The following is a 17,821-nucleotide window of genomic DNA, read 5'->3' as shown; positions in this document are numbered from 1 at the left end:
TTTATGTAACCGAACCTTGCTGTTAGGTTCAAGTTTGAGAAACAACCGAACTTATTAAACTGAGTTCGGTTGGATCGCATAAGCATGCATTTTTCGATCCAACCGAACCTTATGCATTTTTCCATTAATATGGAGTTCGGTTACTTGTTCATCTCACAAGGCAACCGAGCTACACCTTCAGAAGAGTTCGGTTACTTGTTCATCCTCACAAGAAAACCGAACTACACCTTCAGATGTGTTCGGTTACTTGTTCTTCATATAATGTAACCGAACTCCTCAAAATCCAGTTCAAAAATTCACAGTTTTGGGGAAGTTTTTACCAATTCAACATACATTTTGAAGATTCACAAATACAGTAGTAGGAGAGGATGGAGATGAAGAATCAGATTCATCACTTGAATACTCAAAGGGGGTGAATTAGATTTTTTATTTTTATTTTTCATGTTTTCCTTCATCTTCTCTAACTCTACTCTCATAATAATTTTACTCAACTAATAATAAACTCATCTTTTAATTTAATCTCACTAATTTTTTTTAACTAAATCATTTCACTAATCATAACCTAAAATTAATTAGGAGGGTACATTAGGTATTAAATAAATATCTAGATAAGGGGTGACCTAGAATTACTTCCAATGTCTATACCCAAAATAGAACCATGGTCCCAAAAAAAAAAAACCATGGTCCCAAAAAATGGTTCTTGATTAATTGAGCAGGGTATTGCTACCCGCAAATGATTGAAATGAATAATGGGATGATGAAATAATTTGTGGGCCATTGGGTTATGCGCATTTGAATTGAAGAAAATAACGTGGCACATGTGAGCATCAAATTAAATAAGAAGATGAAGTCGTCATGATTTACACAACTCTAGCTATGAAACTCGCAAAATTTTCTGTTACTGAAATTAGAAGACAACCAATTTCTTGGGTTAAGACCGACTGAGATTGTATACAGTAGACAAGAATCAATGAGAGAAGTCGTAGAAATATGCACCGTGGACCTGGTAGTGCAGGCGCCACCAGTAATATTTGAATTTAGTACTTCAAAATGACACGGATTTCCCGCGCTGTTTGTTGTTGTTTGTAGGTAGCTAGCTGTCTGTGTAAAACCAAGAAAATGGTCGTACAGAAAGTCAAGAGAAGAGACGCGCAAACCAATACCCGTGCTTCTTCTTTCTCTTTCGACAACAGCATGATGCACACAAAAAGACGAACCCAAGACCATCTCATCCGCCACCAACATTTCTTAATATGTGTATTAATTAATGATAAGCAGCGAGTATCACAACACAAAATTGATTAATTTTTATAACAAGTAAAGCACACTATAAATGTCGATTTAGGCATGCAAATGCCTAATGGATGGTTAGCCATGTCATACAGACAGACACAAGAATGACCAGCAGCAGGGATTGCTTGTGCTTTCTTTGTCTTTCAACAGAGAGAGAGAGAGAGTTAATAATGCAAGCAAAGCAAAGGCTCTTTCTTTCTATCTCACTCTAATAATGCATCTATCTATCTATGCTATGTGTCCTTCTCCTCCTCCGTGTCTAGCAGCTACCTCATCATCTCATCTAACAACAAACACACACAAGTCCCCTTCACTTTCCTCCTTTCTTCTTCTTCTTCTTCTTCTTCTTCTCTGGATAGATATGTATATGTTTGTGTCTTTCCTTTTTTTAAAATATCATTCATTCAATAATAATTCAAACAATTAATGGTGGGCAGCTCAGCTAAGCATTGACTCACATTTTTGCATAATTAAATTATTCATTTTCCCTCCACATTTAACACCCCCATCCCTGACAGAGCCAAGGAAGAAGAAGAGGCTAACTGAACCAAGGAGATTTGGTTTGGGTCTGTCTTCCTCTTCGACTTGTTCTCTCCTTGTATTCCAAAAGACGTGCCTCCCTGCTCTTTTTCAGGAAGAAAATATCTTTGAAACTAAGACAAGAAGATGTGGGTAATGCTTAATCTCCACAACTGAGTGTGCCGGCCGTCCTAATTCCACCATCATCATTTACCTGGTCAATTCATCCTCCTCCTACTCACCAGGTACTGAATGCAAACAAAATTTCTTACTAATTACTGGTTTCTGATTTTGCCGGCCGTCTATAATTCAATTCAACTCGAATGTAATTTCATTCCAGGGTTGCCAATTGCCATAACCTAAACCGACCATGATGTCCAAAAATAGAACAATGAAGAGGTTAGAGTCCAGGAAATCACATTCCTGGTGGTTTGACAGTCACATCACCCCGAAATCAAACAAATGGCTTGCCGATAGTCTCCAAGGTAAACTCTTATTCGCATATGATAGTACAGATGTCTTCATTACAAGGATCTTCTGACTCTTTCATATTTTCAACTCAATTTATAAGAAATGCAATTACATACCGGTATGTTTGATTGTATCCCATTCCTCTTTGAAGAGGCAAAAACAAAGAGGGGTGGAGTTCCATGAACCCCAAACACCCTTTATTTACCCAAAACTACCACTCTTTCAAGGATTTATGCTTTTTTTGTTTTCTTTTGTTATTCCTGTAATCCTTGATTTGAATTGCAAAAAAAATGGCGTATAGCAAGAAAGTTACAATTAAATCTCTGACTACAGAGATGGACAGGAGCGTCAATCGGATGCTCAAGCTCATCGAAGAGGAAGGAGATTCCTTTGCAAAGAAGGCTGAAATGTATTATCAGAAAAGACCCGAGTTGATTGCACAAGTCGAGGAGTTCTACCGCATGTATCGCTCGTTAGCTGAGCGCTACGATAACCTGAGCAAGAGCATCCCGGCTGATCATCAGCTCCAAACTCAGAGTTCAGCTGTCTCCGATGCTGGGTCTGAATCTGGACCACCTGTGCCTGCTCCCAAGGAACTAAAAAGACATACTCGCCGCAAGTCCATCACCAACAGAGCTGCTGGTTTCCAAGTCTTTCTTGGGTCTCGCGGAGGCAGCTCTGAGAGGCCTGATTCGGATGATTACTCGGATTCTTCTTCAGAATCTGACAGCATCACTTCATCTAAGAACACCGACTCGGGTCCGCTGGCTGCGAATGGTGATGACATGGGACTTAGCCAGAGGATTGTTGAGTTGGAGGTTGAGCTTCACGACGTGAAAGAGAAGCTTCGGATGGCAGAGGAAGAGAATTCGTCGGTGACTACTTCCCCAAAGGTTTCTCAAGAGAATGGAAACAGCGAAGATCTTCTTGGCAGAATCCAGTGGTACGAGGAAGAATTGAACGTTGCAAATAAAAAGCTTCGGTGCACGCAAGATGAGATGGAGAGGTTAACACAAATCAACATTGAGAACGGACTAATTGATGCGTATATCAAGTCTGAGACAATTCAGGTATTGGAGCTGCAAGAAAAGATTGCAGCGCTGACCCTTGAACTTGAGAAAAGTAAATCTTCTGAATTAGCAACCAACGTTGGTGATTTGGAGGAAGACGCAGGGCTCCAAGACCAAAAGCTTCATCTTTCAGAAGAAGAAGAGGTTGCAAGGTTGAAACTTGAACTAGAGGAGACCAAATCTTCTTTGAAGAAAATCGAGGTCTGGGCGGCAGAGCTGAAAGATCAGAATGAGACGTTAGACATGAATGTATCCAACCGTGATACAGAGATTGCGGAACTGAAATTAGTCATCTCTGATGCTGTGCTAAAATTCAATGCTGAGAAATCTCAACTGCAGAAGGTCATATCAGCGTTAGAAGAGGGTCAGGTTGAACTAGAGATGAAGCTGAAGAGTTCAGAGTCGCGCATTCAGTCACTGGTAGACGATTGTAAGAGGGTGGAACATGAAAAGATTGAATTTCAAGTTTTGCAGGAGAATCGTGAAGCAGATATGCACAGCGAGATGGAGATATTGAAAGCAGAGATTGTTGAGAAAGGGAACCGGCTGGAAGAGTTAAACAAGACCATGGATGGACTTAAACTCAATTTTGATACATTGACAGAAGAACGAGACGAGCTGAACGCAAAGATAAGTTCTTTGGTAGCTGATGCTGGGTCTAGAGATGATAAGATCCGTCCAATGGAAGAGCATTTGCATAAGTTACACATAGAGTATGTGGAGTTAGTGTCAGCCTGCGAGGAAGCTAGGAAACAAGCGGAGAACCAGACAAGAAGGCTTGGAGAAATGGAAGAAGAGGTGGAGAGGCAGAGAATGGTGATAGTAGATGCGGCAGAAGAGAAGAGGGAAGCAATAAGGCAGCTGTGTTTCTCCATGGAGCATTACAGGAACAATTACGATGACCTTAGAAATGCATTTCTTGGGCATAGGAAGCAGACACCATCTCCAGTATTAGCTTCTTGAACTGAGGTGATGCATAACAGTAAGTATAACATCATAATCGAAGAGAATCCCTCCATCCATCCTTACACTCTCTTTCTTTTTTAATTTTGAGAGTTGAGAGATTACTACTACTAGCACCACTATTTTGTAAGTTTGTATGTATTATGATTTTCTTTTGTCCTTAAAATGTTGTTATTATTGAGTCTAAAACTGGGGTAATCTAATGCGTACAGTTATTTTAAGTAGCTTTTTCATGGTGTTATCTTAATTTCAGTCAGGCACAGGCATTTCTTTTCGCTTCTTTATCAGCTGCAAGAAGCAGCATTTTTCAGAAATATCCAAAAAAAGATAAAATAATCCCTAAGCGAGCGCTCTACCATCTGAGCTGCATCCCTGGTTATGTTTACTGTTTTATTTACTTACAGACTTCTAATGAGCCAGAATTGTTAGGCCACTGACGTTCAAATAAAAGAGGCAGAGGGTGAAAAGAAGACTGAGAGACGAGGCTGGAGATTTAATCACCCGATAATAAAATATCTGATCCTTGTTGGTTTTGTGGGGTTTTTATATGCTCGACTATATGCACGGCCTGTGTAGTAAGTAAAAAAGTTATGTCAATTTTAATCTTTATCATTTCTTTTGTTGGCTTTATATAAAATGACAATTATCCTTTATGTTTTTTAATTTTTATGTTTTTTTTTTAAGAATTGTTAGGTTGACCTAAATATTTTTCTCGAAAAAATCACCGGACGAAACATGTAGTGAGACCAACAGAAAACTTTTACTATCTCTATCGTCGTTGGGTTTTTCAGGGGTTGTTTTTCGGAAAAAATTGTGGTCATCATTTACAATTGTTTCTTTTGTATTCATAACCATCTTATTTTCACATTAAGAAAATAAGATGTTACTTATAATACAATATTACTTATGTCTTAACGAAGCATGTAAAAGATTCTTTTTTCTTTTCACTTTTTTTTTCCTTCATTTCTTTTCTCTTTTTTGGTTTTACTTTGCAGTAGATATACATATTTTTTGTTCATATTCAACCAATATTGATTATGTTTATTTTCAAATGCTCACACATATTAATATCAGCAATTATGGTGGGTCACTGACCCAGAATTCCTATCTCTTTGCAACGCTAAATCAATGCATAAGATTTTCCGGTGATTCCTGGATGAATGGTTGGTAAAACAATATGGAGTGACAACAATCTTGGATACTTGACTTTTATTGATGCATACAACAACGTAAGACTTAAATGCCCCATTATTAATACCTATAAGTAGATTTTGAAAAACTAAATTCATCTCTTATTCTCTGGTAATATTTGGAAATTAGCTAGAGGTGTTTGTGCTACTAATGATAAGCTGCAAACAAGTTATATATCTAGCTTCTAAATGTCACTTGGGTGGTATTAATCAAGAAACTTTGGATGACATGTTGTGGGCCTTGTGGCATTGCAATTTAAGCCAAACATTATGGAATTGGCTTGGTGGGTTGTTCCGGTGCTTGAGATCAACTTCTTTTGAAAACATCTTATCTTGTTATAAGCATAGGAACCTTATCTTATCTAAGTGATTGAAACATAACATGACTTCGTCACCAGGTAAAGATGAATTTGGACAAAGCGAAAGCTTACCAACACATATTTCGAGAAATAGATAAGCGAGATAAACTCGGCTCGAAATAGCAAATGTGTATAATCAAAGTCTATATAGCAAAACGACTTTTGTCTCAAGATAGGAGATATAGTAGAAAGACTTTTGAGTGATAGATATGTTCAAGTGTCCACATACCTTTTAGTCGATGAAGTTCCACCAGTTCCTTGAGTAGTTCTTCGTCTTGTATGATGATCGCCATGGAGTTCTTGAGCTCAACTACACTTTCTATCTTAGTCCGAGACTTAGCTATATTAGACTAGAAATCAAGACTTATAGTTTTTGATCACTAACATTGACAAACATGCTTGAGATATCAACGCATGCGAGTTCGACCGAGCAGTGCTCTAACACTCTCAATTTTGTGTATCTATTTTAGGTTCTAGTGAACGGAAATCATGAACTTATCTTGTTTCTTAGTTTTACCAAAATTCTTTGTCTTTTGTTTTATTCTATCTTTTTCCTATGTTGACCCTGAAATATAGCTACATGTGTTATCTTTAAGGAAGAGATACCACCTACTCTAAGTTGCAACATATAGCTAACTTACTTGTCTATCTGACTTACACGAGTAACACCACAACAATTATTACAACATTAAAAATTGTGATAATTATGTTAATTTTTATATAAGATAAGTGATACTAGTATTTTATTTAAATATTCGATCCTTGCAGTATTCAACAATAACTTAAATCATTAGATATAATTTTAAAAATAACAACCAAACTAAATTGGATTATCTTTCTTAATTCAAAACATTAGAGGTAAAAATGAAAAACATGTAGGAAGTCTGTTTTCCTCACTTTTTTTTAATGTGATTGCTTGTTTCTTCCCTATATTTCTCACTTCTTTAGTTTTACTTTGCGGCAACATGTGCATATTTGTTATTCCTATTCCACCAACTATTCATTATGTTTATTTTCAAATATTCTATAGGTGGAAATTAGAACTGCTTAAGCAAAACCTAGGAGGGTCATTCTTCATCTAAAAAACTTAGGAAAATACATATCAACCACAAAAATGATCCAGAAATGGCTGATTTCTTAGATTGTGAGAGTGATTTTACACAAACTCAAACTCAAGATGATGATTTTTATGAGCCAAATCCATATGATGAATACATAGATGAGGAACCCGATGCTTCTAACACACATGTACACTTCTATTTTATGTTTAATCTCACTTTTGTAGCTTGAAATCATCAAAAAATTGTATTTTTCATCATGGTTCGGCGAACCAGGACTATTTTCGGCTTAAAAATATAAGTCGAACCCACTAAATTGATGAACAGTTCGGCTAGCTGAATTTGTTAACGTTATACGCCGAACCTTCATTTTCCAACTTCCAACCTATTTGCAAGATCCTAGTTCGGCTTATATTAAATTTTAATAACAAGCCGAACTTATTCCTGAGAGTTAGGTTCGGTTCTCACTCTAAATATCGTATCAGCCGAACTATATATTTTTCCAAGTTCGGCTCATATTCAAAAAATCACATCAGCCGAACATGATACTGATTTTCCATGAAACACTTAAATTCATACACACTAGGGGTTAGGATTTTTATTACATATGTTTTTTTTATTGTGCAGCCTTTTCATAGGATGAACCAAACAAAAAAAGTGGAAATTACTAAAAGTGTTAAGAAAGTGAAGTCTAATGATGGAGAATACCAAGGTCCATATTAAATTCATTAAAATCAATTAGATCTTATCTTCAACTTTAAGAGAATGAAAAGACAAACACAACGCAAAAAGAATGAGGTCATTCCGACATCGGACGAAAAAGTTATGGCCAAAACAAGATCGAAAAACTTGAGTGTGCAAAGAGAAGGTTCGGCTGATAACTCAACAACACGAACCTAGAGCCTGCAAATCAATATTTTCGAAGTGTTTACAGAGAGAGGTTCGGCTTGAAAGTGATCTAATCGAGTCATCCGAACCTGACAACCACCTGGGGTAAATTTCACTTCTCAGGTTCGGCCGGGAAGGTTTGCAAGGTATTAGCTGAACCTGACACTGTTCTGGGACGTATTCAGTACACATTTTGGGGTTCGGCTAAAAATTGACATTTACGGTTTAGCCGAACTGTTCATAGACACTTTCAGGGTGAAATTTCAAGAATAGTTCGGCTCAAAACTCAACTCAATTATCAGCCGAACCCTCTACTGTAACCGTCAAAAACCCTAAGTTTTTAGCAATTTAACCCATTCAATCCATGAAAAACAACAAATAAAAGATTGAGTTTGTAGGGAATACCTTCTTATCCTCATTTCAGTATTTGGAGCTTCAAATGGTTGAATTTCCGATTCAATTTCCGGTTCAATTTCCGGTTCAATTATAGTTTTTACACCTTCATCTTAAATTGGTTATTCTTCTTTAATTCATGGATTGGAAGAGGATTTAGAACACCTGACGTTTTCTTTTTTCTTTGTACGATCCATTATGTAGTTCAATTTAACCGATGATCGAATTTTCACGAATCGATAATTAATTACAGTGATGAAAAAAAATCCGAGAGAAAAGGAAGGTGGTTTAGCTGGAGGAAGAAGAAGAGATGTTTATGATAGTTTATTTTTTGATTTTAGGTTCAAGAGTATATAGGTAACTGAACTACCCAATAGACACTCCTTATGAGATCACCTAGGATGGGAAAACTATTTTGTATGGCTTGAAAGTTTTTGGTATTCCTAAAATCATAGTTGTATGGATAACCCTACATAAACACATCCATCAAATTGAATGGATCCAGGTGACCAAGTTGAGCCCAATAAGAATTGGATATAAAAATTGCAGTGTTGCAAGTATTATGGCCCAATCTCAAGATTATTGTGCTTGATGATTAAAGTACGCGTAGGGATAGAATTTGTTTCTCTAGCTCCCACTTTTATTTGTTAGACCAATGAGTTCGTTATTATTAGGAGTGACCAAACCATTATAGGTTGATGCCCACAGTCCCTTGTTCCTTGTAGACCAAGGAGTTGAGATTCATCCAACTTGTACGCAATAATGTTGATTGGTTTTGGAGCTCCTAGTGGTGGTGGTTAAGCCTGCTTGGGCCGTCAGTATCCTATAAAATTCAAACACAAAAGGTATTGATTTCCATTTTTCCACACGGTGAAAAGTTATTTGAAATTTTGAACCACAAATAATAATAATAATAATAATAATAATAATAATAATAATAATAATAGGAATGTTGAATTTTCTCCATTCTTGGCACCATGTCGGTCTTTATATGTTGTTGCTGTGTAAAGGTGAACTTGTTGTTTCTTTTGTCTCTCTTAGTGCTGCAGCATGCCATGTCCACATCCTACTCCGTGACCACCACGACGCCCCACACGTTGGCTAGTAAAAATCCCCGCGGCCGGCTATCAAAACTTGAAGACCCGTTTCTGCATTATTGTTACAGACCTTGCGGGATACGGATTATCCAGAAAAGTAAGAAACCCAAAAAGTCAAACGAAAGAAAAATAGAAAATACTAGTAGTACCTTTGATGATGCTGATGAGGAATAGCATCGAGACTTGGTAAAACTCTTCTCTCGTCATGCCTTGGTGAGCATGACGCCAACAAGATTGAATGTTTTTGTCCTGTGAGAAAAAGTCAGCAGCTGATGGTTTTTTGCGATTCAGAGTGATACATATGAAGCGGCTGCTAGGATATATATATATATATATATGTCTGGCTCTTTATAGCAACAGTGAGTGAACGGTCATCCATCCATGATTGACATGCATACAAACAATGGAGTCTTAAATGTGGAGTATGATTAGCTAGCTAGAGAGACAAGAGTTGGTTAGACTGCAATAAATGTTCCTTTTAGTTGGTACGTTCTTATCTTGGAATTAAGGAAGGCAAGGCTGTTTGATTCATTTTCGTATTCATGATGACGACGGAGGAGGGACCAAAGTTAAACAGGATGAGCTTGCTAGAAGATTTAAAGGGTGCATCATGGATATGACACGGTGTTCTTGTTGTGCGGCAACTTCCAACCAACAACTCATAAACTTTTGTTGCTAAAGCTTGGGTACTTGCTTGAAAAACATGACCACCCATTTAATTCTAGGTGGGGTTTGGCCGGTGTCGTGTATATATTGTGGACGGCGGTAGAGGAGGAGGTCGATCATCCCCACCACCAAACCCCGTGTCTATCTATATAGTTAGTTAAACAAGCTTGATTGGACCTGGATCGATGCATAACTAATTACTGCTAATCAAATTACACCATGCTTAAGTTGATTTAATTATGCTGGAATGAAAATATGCTACTATGTTTCATGGACCAAACGAAACCAAAACATTCTTAATTATTATTATTATTATTATTATTACTTCAATCCAATCCAATTTAATTATTATTCTTAGTTAAATGGTTCGTTAGCGTGTTTTTCTTCTTGTAATCAGGAAACGAAAGAACAATTCAACGCGAACACGTCAGAAACAAGTCCAGTCCCATTCATCATCTCTCTCCGCGCTGACTTCTTCGTCTTCCTCCTTCTAAATAAAATCTCTCTCCATTCCCTGCAGAGGAGGGTTTAACTATAACCACAGAGAAACCAATAATAATAATAATACTCAAAAAATTGGATTCATTAAAAATTCATACAAAGAAAAACAGAGAAAAGAGAGTGAGTAGTCGATCGTCATCATCATCAGTAGCCATTTGTTCAAATGTAAGTCATCTTTTTGTTTTTTATTTTTTGATTCATCAATCACTCTGCTCAACCAATTTCATAAGTAGAATTAATCTCCTACTTGTTTTCTTTGGTCTTAAGAAATACATCATCATTCTTAAATCAATTTGTTTTTGTAAATAACATAACATAATAGCTTAACATGAACCAACAGTATCTTACTTCTTTGATTGCAGTTATCATTTGGAGCTGTGATACCAATTAACTAGAATAGAATAGACTAGACCACCATGGCGACTCATCCTCTTCCCCTACCTCCTGGTGGCAAAGTCAGATTAGTCCGATGTCCCAAATGTCGTGGCCTTCTTCCCGAATTACCCAATGTTCCTTTGTACAAATGCGGTGGATGTGGTGCAACACTCCGAGGTAATCAATCAATTAACTCTACTAGCTATACGATGGAGGTTATCAAGAGCCATTTTAATTTCGTTGTTTGTTTCTTAATTACTAATTTTCCTCATTCTTCTCACAGCTAAAATTCCAAATGAACCACCAGCAGCTTCAATTCCTGATCACGCCAATGAATCGGAGAATTCTTCTTCTCCTTCTCAAGCTACCAAATTGACTCCTACAATTGCGAATCCATGCCTCACAAGTCCAATTAGCGATCCCAAGAGGTGTTTTAATGAGGAGGAAACCAATAAGCATAACACTTCCTCACCAAATGCCGAACTTGATTGTCGAGGTAGGAAACAAGTGTCTGATGCTGAAGAAGTAGACAACGGTAATGATGGATCCTCAAGTCCTGATGTCTCACAAGGATATACAGCAAACTCTTCTACTCATTGCCCAGCAGCTGACGGCGTTCTGTTATCTCCGGATATCCTCTTTGGTGACTCCGATCGCCCAAGTTCACAGACTGATAGTGAACAATCTCAGGATATCGTTTGCCGTGACTCTGACCATTCCTGTTCAAGAGATCAAATGGAGACTGGTAATACCCAAGTAATTATGGACGAGGAGGAGATGCAGATACCCAGCAGCATGGAATTATCCAACAATCACGACAACGATATGCCTGAGTTGGAGGAGGAAGAAAAACTAGGTGCTAAAACCTTCCACACCTACGAAGGCAGTGTCTCTTCTTATGAGGGACGGGATGATCAACTCCACCACCACCAGCATATCCGAAAATATACTTACGAGTTTGATGATTCTAGTGGGGAACAAATAACAACGGATGATGTCGGCAAGATGAATCCCAAAGTACCACTGCCACTTCGTTCGAGGAAGTTCCGGACCATGTCATTCAACGATGATCAAGCCAAAACTAGGATGGAAAACAGCGTCGAGTCGAATCAAGAACTGCCAGCTGATATTATAAATGGAAACAATGAACACGAGAAGCTCCTCAATTCAGAGAGCTTTCATACAGCTCAAACCTCTACGCAATCCCAACGGATGTCAGACAAGGACTTCTACAGAAAGGTTCTTCCTGCTGCTTTCGAAAACGGTGGCAGTTACAGCAACAAGGAGTTTATGTATGATTCAGATTCGCATCCAGTGGAGAAGGCTCCATCGGTACACAACCAAGACGAACTGTTGAGGAAGGTGGACGAATTGAGAGATCGACTTATTAAATCATATGCTCTGAAATTGGAGACTAGAAATGACAAATTTCTTAAAGGAGGAGGAACTCATCAACAGGAACATGAGAGGCCAATGTACAGTAATCATGCACAACAGAGGCAGAAAGATCCGAGTTGTTACCGCAGAAACGACCCCTGGCACTTTTCTGGAGCATGCCCACCAAGCAATTCTGTGCCGTTTCAAGGTCGGAACTCCTCTCAAATCCCAAGATGCAATGTTGGTTACACGAGCTTGCAGTGCTGCCCTGAACAGTTCCAGTACCCCCTGCAGAGACCACCAGTAGCCAAAGGCTGTTACAGTGAGCAGCTATGCCAGATTCATCCAGGCTACATGTGCTACCATCCTTGTGGTTCCGGTCCTGTCAACAACTCCAATTTTGCACCCAGGATCTGCAATTCGCAACCACTTCCACACGGCCAGAGGCATATAGATCACACTCTGGAGAAGCAGAATCTGTACCTGCATCGGGATAGAAGAAATCATATCAAGAGACATTGTCTTCCCGTAGCTGGGGGCGCTCCAATTATAGTTTGCTATAGCTGCAAGATACTGCTCCAGCTACCTGCCGATTTTATCCTTTCGAGTGACAGGTGCACTAAATTGCGTTGTAGTTCTTGCTCCGAGCTACTTATTTTTCAGCTTCGGAGCGGAAGAAGTGTTCCATTTCGGCCGAATCCACCAACAGTTCCTCCACCCAGTGAAGTCGACAGTCGTAGTAATTCAACCAGCAGGAGGAGTTGGGATTTTTCCGTCTCTAAAGAGAATAACCGCAACAGAGATGAGAGTTCAGTACTGGATGAAACTTCTCGTACAAACAGTCGACGTATATTGCTGGAGAAACGGCTACATGGAAAAGAAGTGCAACGTACTTCAGGTTCGCCGCTGCATAGTCTTATGGGTTATCCTTCCCCAAGAAGACTTTTGATAAAAAGGTCGTCAGATATAGATCAAGAAAGGTGAACAGAACCAGAATGTTGTGTATAGAGATTATAATCAATAGTTTCATTTTGCAATGTTGGTTGAATAGTAAATAATTGAAAAAAAGGAAAATGAAGCAATACTATTATCCCCCGGCAAGTAAGATTTTCTTTGTTACCAATGTCTTCTCAATCGCACTGACTTTAATGAAAGCCTTTATCTTCTGAGATTCGACCGTCTAGAGCCGACCCTCCATTTGTTGGCAGGATCAAATCCAAAGAAATAAGACGGGGACATCCACCCCGCTCATTCTTTGAGTCGATATCCATGGTGTTAATTCTCTAGTGCTTGGATTCATTACGCGGACAGCAGCTTTGCAAAGGTTAACGAAACAGATCAAACCATTGACAATATGAGTATAATAAAATGGCTTTTTGTGATCTAATCTTCGTACACAAGTTTTACCTCTACTTTGAAACAAATTGGCTAACAAGATGGACTGTTTATAGCTATACTCCCTTCCGCCACCATATTTAGTTTCAACCTTGATCCCTGGCTTTGAATTTAGATTTAGATCCCCGCTGAGGTATGATGATCCTTCTTGGTTCACTGTGGAATAACCTGCCTCTATCTTTCAACTCTGATTTATGCATTGTACTTGGAAACCGATCAACCTCGGCATGACGGGGAACGACAATAAAAAGATCGGGACAACGTTGTGTTGATCGAGTGGAGTGTAAATCAATCAAATCTCGATTGATGACTGCTTACACATTTGAATCGCGTAAGTGATTTTATTGGGAGTCTGCTTAATATCTCATGCATTCGAAAATACTTCTGCTGCTGCTAATAACTCGTGAATCACTACAATTGTCCATCGCCTTCCCGTTGTTGTTATTAATCTTTCTCTTCTTAATAATTTTTTCCTCATCACTTGTACTGCCGCTGTTACTCTCTTCTTGTCTCTTTGTTTTTTTTTGTGCCATACAAGTATTTGTTCGCTAGACTCAATTTCATAGGATTGACAACTGCTTTCAGACTCCTCTTACCAGCCATTACTATCCGGTCTCTTGATTCGAAGTGTGATTTTTCTTCTCCTTGTGCGGTGCTCGGGATTGCAAAAGAGACGGTTATTACGGAGGCGTCTGAGAGAAAAAAAACCTAATTTGTTTAATCACAAAAACTAATATTGTTACCAAATATGGGTAGTCGGGTTCCTAGGGAAAAAAACGGGATGCTGACCGGAAATACTTGTTCCGGCTGCTACTACAAGGAACGCGTCTTTTAGGGGATGCAATTTTTGGGCACTGCTTGGGTTAGATAAGGGGTACCTTGGACCTGATAAAATGACTAAATTACCCTCTTAAATTCTTTAAAACTACCTTATTGTCCTTTTCCTTTTGTCATTCCATGTCATGCCAAGGTTGATCCCTGATAACGTTTTTTTTTTTTTTTTTTTTTTGCAAGTTAAAATGTATTCAAACCAACTAAATTGGGGAGTTAGATCTCAGAGCTAGTAGAGCCATCTAATGTTTGGCAGTTAGCAGCCATCCTGACATTAGATTTATCTACTTCAAGAACTTGCAAAATACAAGATGGTGGTGTGTTTTTCCAATTAACAAGAGATTGAAAATGTTTAGCCTCCTTGCCCAGGATATGGGCCGCATTGTTAGCTAATTTAGGAACGTAAAAAAAAAACCCTAAAAAGTTTTGACAAAGTTGAAAGTTGCATTTTACTTCATCCATAATTTTATGATTCTGTCAGGTGATTTGAGATTGTTTCCCATTCAAGTAATCAAAAAGATTCTTATAGTCGCCTTCCACACTGAAATTTGACAATCCTTCCTCCACTACCCATGTTGCAGCTTGTAACAGTACTTGTAAAGCCCGTAAAGGTTCTAGGTTTTAATTTAACCTATTCAAGTTGGAAATCATCTGAATTTTATTCTATAGTGTTAAGGAAACCTAACTTAGGGTGTTTTCAACCCCATGAGTATGCCCAAGTCACAAAATTTGTTTTTAAATAGCATTTGATAGCCTTAAGCATATGTATGGGTGCCAAAATAGCCGTGCATGCATTTCTTCCACGTCACTGTACATGTGCCAATATTCTGAGAAGAAGTCATGGGTAAATTAGTTATTTGTCTAACCAAATGTAATAAAACGGTAGAAACCTTGTTTTCTCCTTCATTTTTTGGTTCAGGAATGTAAACCTTGTTTTCTTCTTCATCATGCATTCTTTATTTTATCCATCTTTCTCAAGACAAAATTGTGGATACATCTTTGGAGCTATCGGTGAGAATAGGGTTAGATATTCATCAAAAGTGTTGTTATTGAAGAACTATGGAAGGGATTGTAAGCAAAGGGCAATGGATAATTCGTAAGGAACATCTATTTTATATATAACTGCCTTAATTTGAGAATTTTGAAATTAGAGTTCATCATGAAATTTATGGAATTCAATAGACACCATGTTCTTCTATGAAAATATGGATTGGGTATTTTTGTTTGTTGCTTAATTTGTGGTTCAAAAGATCTTGGTAAGAAATTGCATGATTTGGTTATAAATCTAACTTTGAGAACACTATAATCTTTGTTTTGTTATAATGATATCTTTAAATTCAACCGTTGGAATATGATGAAATTAGAGTATGTCGTATTTTATCTTGTTATAGAAGTAAAGTAATATTTTCATTCGTATCAGGTCACGTTTGGTACTAAAAAGCTTGCACAATATATGACTATGGTCTGCTGAGTTTAAATCCCGAATAGGGGACTGATTCCTATTTATCTGATTCTCTGCTTATCGGACAAAGCTGAAATTTCAGTATGATGTTTGTATATATGAAGGTAACCTACTGTAGAAATTTCATGAAAGTTCTGATCACTTTAGGTACACCAAAGTGTGAGAAATCCGTAACTGAATTCTGTATGCACGTATTGAAAGTAGTCGGGTTTTGATTAATGTATCTTTTTAATGAACCGTTGGAATGCTATGATTTTTGAGTGTGTTGTGGAATATTGAGTTATAAGTGTAACATAAAGATTTTAAGAGGATCAGGTAAGTATTATTACTGCAAAGATTGGACAATCTGAAAATGTATTTCGGTGAAACAGAATTCCTTTACAGCTATCTTCATAATTTGTTATGTCATCCTGCATTAATTGGCTTGCTACTTTGTATGGGTGTCATTGAGAATCACTATCACTTGTTAAGTCCTCTTATTTAGACACATACTTCTCTTCTATTCTATATGTCAAAGTTCAATACAGCGGCGTACTTCATTTCGTATTGGCATGTTTTAGCCAATTCATACCGATTCTGAGTTAACTGATGGTGGTAGTTTTGGTTGATGAGGTGAAATCAAACTCAACAGAAAAAGTGAAACATAGAATTACAATTAGGGTTTAGATTTCGTTTTGAGATTCTTGGAATAAATTAGTATAATGAGTTCCTGTTGTATGAAGATTGAACGGGTTGGTGTTTAATTGGAGTTCTGAATTTGATTCAGTGGATAATCATTGTGTAGATTTGAATTAGGGTTTCGACAGAGTCGCAAAAGTGGATTCGAATATGATATTGATACTCTAGAAGATCAATTGAAGATGGGTTTTGTGTTAATTTGTCAGTTATAGCTGTTGTTGATGAAGAATCGATGAATTAGGGTTCCCCTGTAAATCAAAGATGGTGATGAAGGTTGTTGGGTGTTTGTAGTTTTGAGATGATTGTTCAATTGAGGCAAATGAAGAAATAATTTGACCTTAGTTTCCTGAGAAACACTGATTTGAGGTAACTGCTCTTATTAGTAATAATCAATTCAAGTTCTTTATTGAGTTTATGAGTTTCTTAATGAATTAAGAATTGACATGGAATTATTGGTGGTTGTGGATAGGGCTGCACAAGACCTGCCCATCATACCCAAACCCGCCCGTACCCGTTAAACCCGTGGGTTTTTAATCCGAACTCGTCCGTTGTGGGTGCGGGATTAGTTATGAAAATAAAAACTCAGTGTATATGGGTGCAAGGTTGGTTATAGATAATACCCGCCCAAACCCGCCCGAAAAACCCGTAGAAATGAAGATAAAAGATCATGTGGAGATTTATGGATTGAATTTAGTTTTGCTCCACTTGTTTTGTTTTTAAAGTGAAAATGTATTGCTTGCATTCGCATACATACCACATTTGTGCCATTCGCATACATACCACGGCTGTGCCCAAATTTGGTTTATTACTATGTGTACATAATTTTTCTTATAGTTGCAACTTGCCATTAGACCTTCACCATCATATTGGCGGTTAAGCTAAAGAGTAACGATGAAATTAGATTATTAAAGTGAAAATGATGTGGAAGTTTTTCAGTCATTTAGTTAAATGAGAGGCAGGCACTAAAGAACTTTCTGGGATTAAGAATTAGGATCCTTAGTGGAGAATGATTATAGGATATGACTTTGTATAATTACTGGCCTTGAAGTATTCTAAAGTTTAGAGATGCATTATGATTCGGAGAACAATTAGGATCCTTAGTGGGTTAAAACCCAAAGCCGCCCAACACATAGCGGGCGGGTAAAAAAACCGCCCGTTGTTTGTGGGTGCGGGATTGGTTATGAAAATATAAACCCGCAGTCTGTGGGTGCGAGGTTAGTTTTACGTAATACTCG

The 17,821-nt window shown here is 37.8% G+C and overlaps 2 protein-coding genes across 2 annotated transcripts; both read left to right on the top strand.

Moving 5' to 3' along the window:
* The first annotated feature begins 1,493 nt into the window (after positions 1-1,493).
* LOC113357893 (protein NETWORKED 4A-like) lies at positions 1,494-4,537 on the top strand. Its single transcript, XM_026601382.1, has 3 exons — positions 1,494-2,057; positions 2,153-2,297; positions 2,617-4,537. Exons 2-3 carry the CDS (start codon positions 2,183-2,185, stop codon positions 4,314-4,316), a joined length of 1,815 nt encoding a protein of 604 aa, XP_026457167.1. The 5' UTR covers positions 1,494-2,057; positions 2,153-2,182; the 3' UTR covers positions 4,317-4,537.
* Positions 4,538-9,573: 5,036 nt separating this feature from the next.
* LOC113357892 (protein ENHANCED DISEASE RESISTANCE 4-like) lies at positions 9,574-13,391 on the top strand. Its single transcript, XM_026601381.1, has 3 exons — positions 9,574-10,633; positions 10,831-11,020; positions 11,127-13,391. Exons 2-3 carry the CDS (start codon positions 10,885-10,887, stop codon positions 13,202-13,204), a joined length of 2,214 nt encoding a protein of 737 aa, XP_026457166.1. The 5' UTR covers positions 9,574-10,633; positions 10,831-10,884; the 3' UTR covers positions 13,205-13,391.
* Positions 13,392-17,821: the final 4,430 nt, after the last annotated feature.

The sequence above is a fragment of the Papaver somniferum genome, chromosome 3 (genome assembly GCF_003573695.1).
Source record: "Papaver somniferum cultivar HN1 chromosome 3, ASM357369v1, whole genome shotgun sequence".
In the NCBI taxonomy this organism is placed as follows: domain Eukaryota; kingdom Viridiplantae; phylum Streptophyta; class Magnoliopsida; order Ranunculales; family Papaveraceae; genus Papaver; species Papaver somniferum.
The sequence above is the reverse complement of the archived record's forward strand: the minus strand, read 5'-3'. Positions and strand labels throughout refer to the sequence as shown.

Coding starts and splice junctions, on each gene's coding strand:
- LOC113357893 (XM_026601382.1), top strand. CDS start 2,183: ATGATGTCCAAAAATAGAACAATGAAGAGGTTAGAGTCCAGGAAATCA. Junction 2,298..2,616: donor GCTTGCCGATAGTCTCCAAG/GTAAACTCTTAT, acceptor CTCTGACTACAG/AGATGGACAGGAGCGTCAAT.
- LOC113357892 (XM_026601381.1), top strand. CDS start 10,885: ATGGCGACTCATCCTCTTCCCCTACCTCCTGGTGGCAAAGTCAGATTA. Junction 11,021..11,126: donor ATGTGGTGCAACACTCCGAG/GTAATCAATCAA, acceptor TTCTTCTCACAG/CTAAAATTCCAAATGAACCA.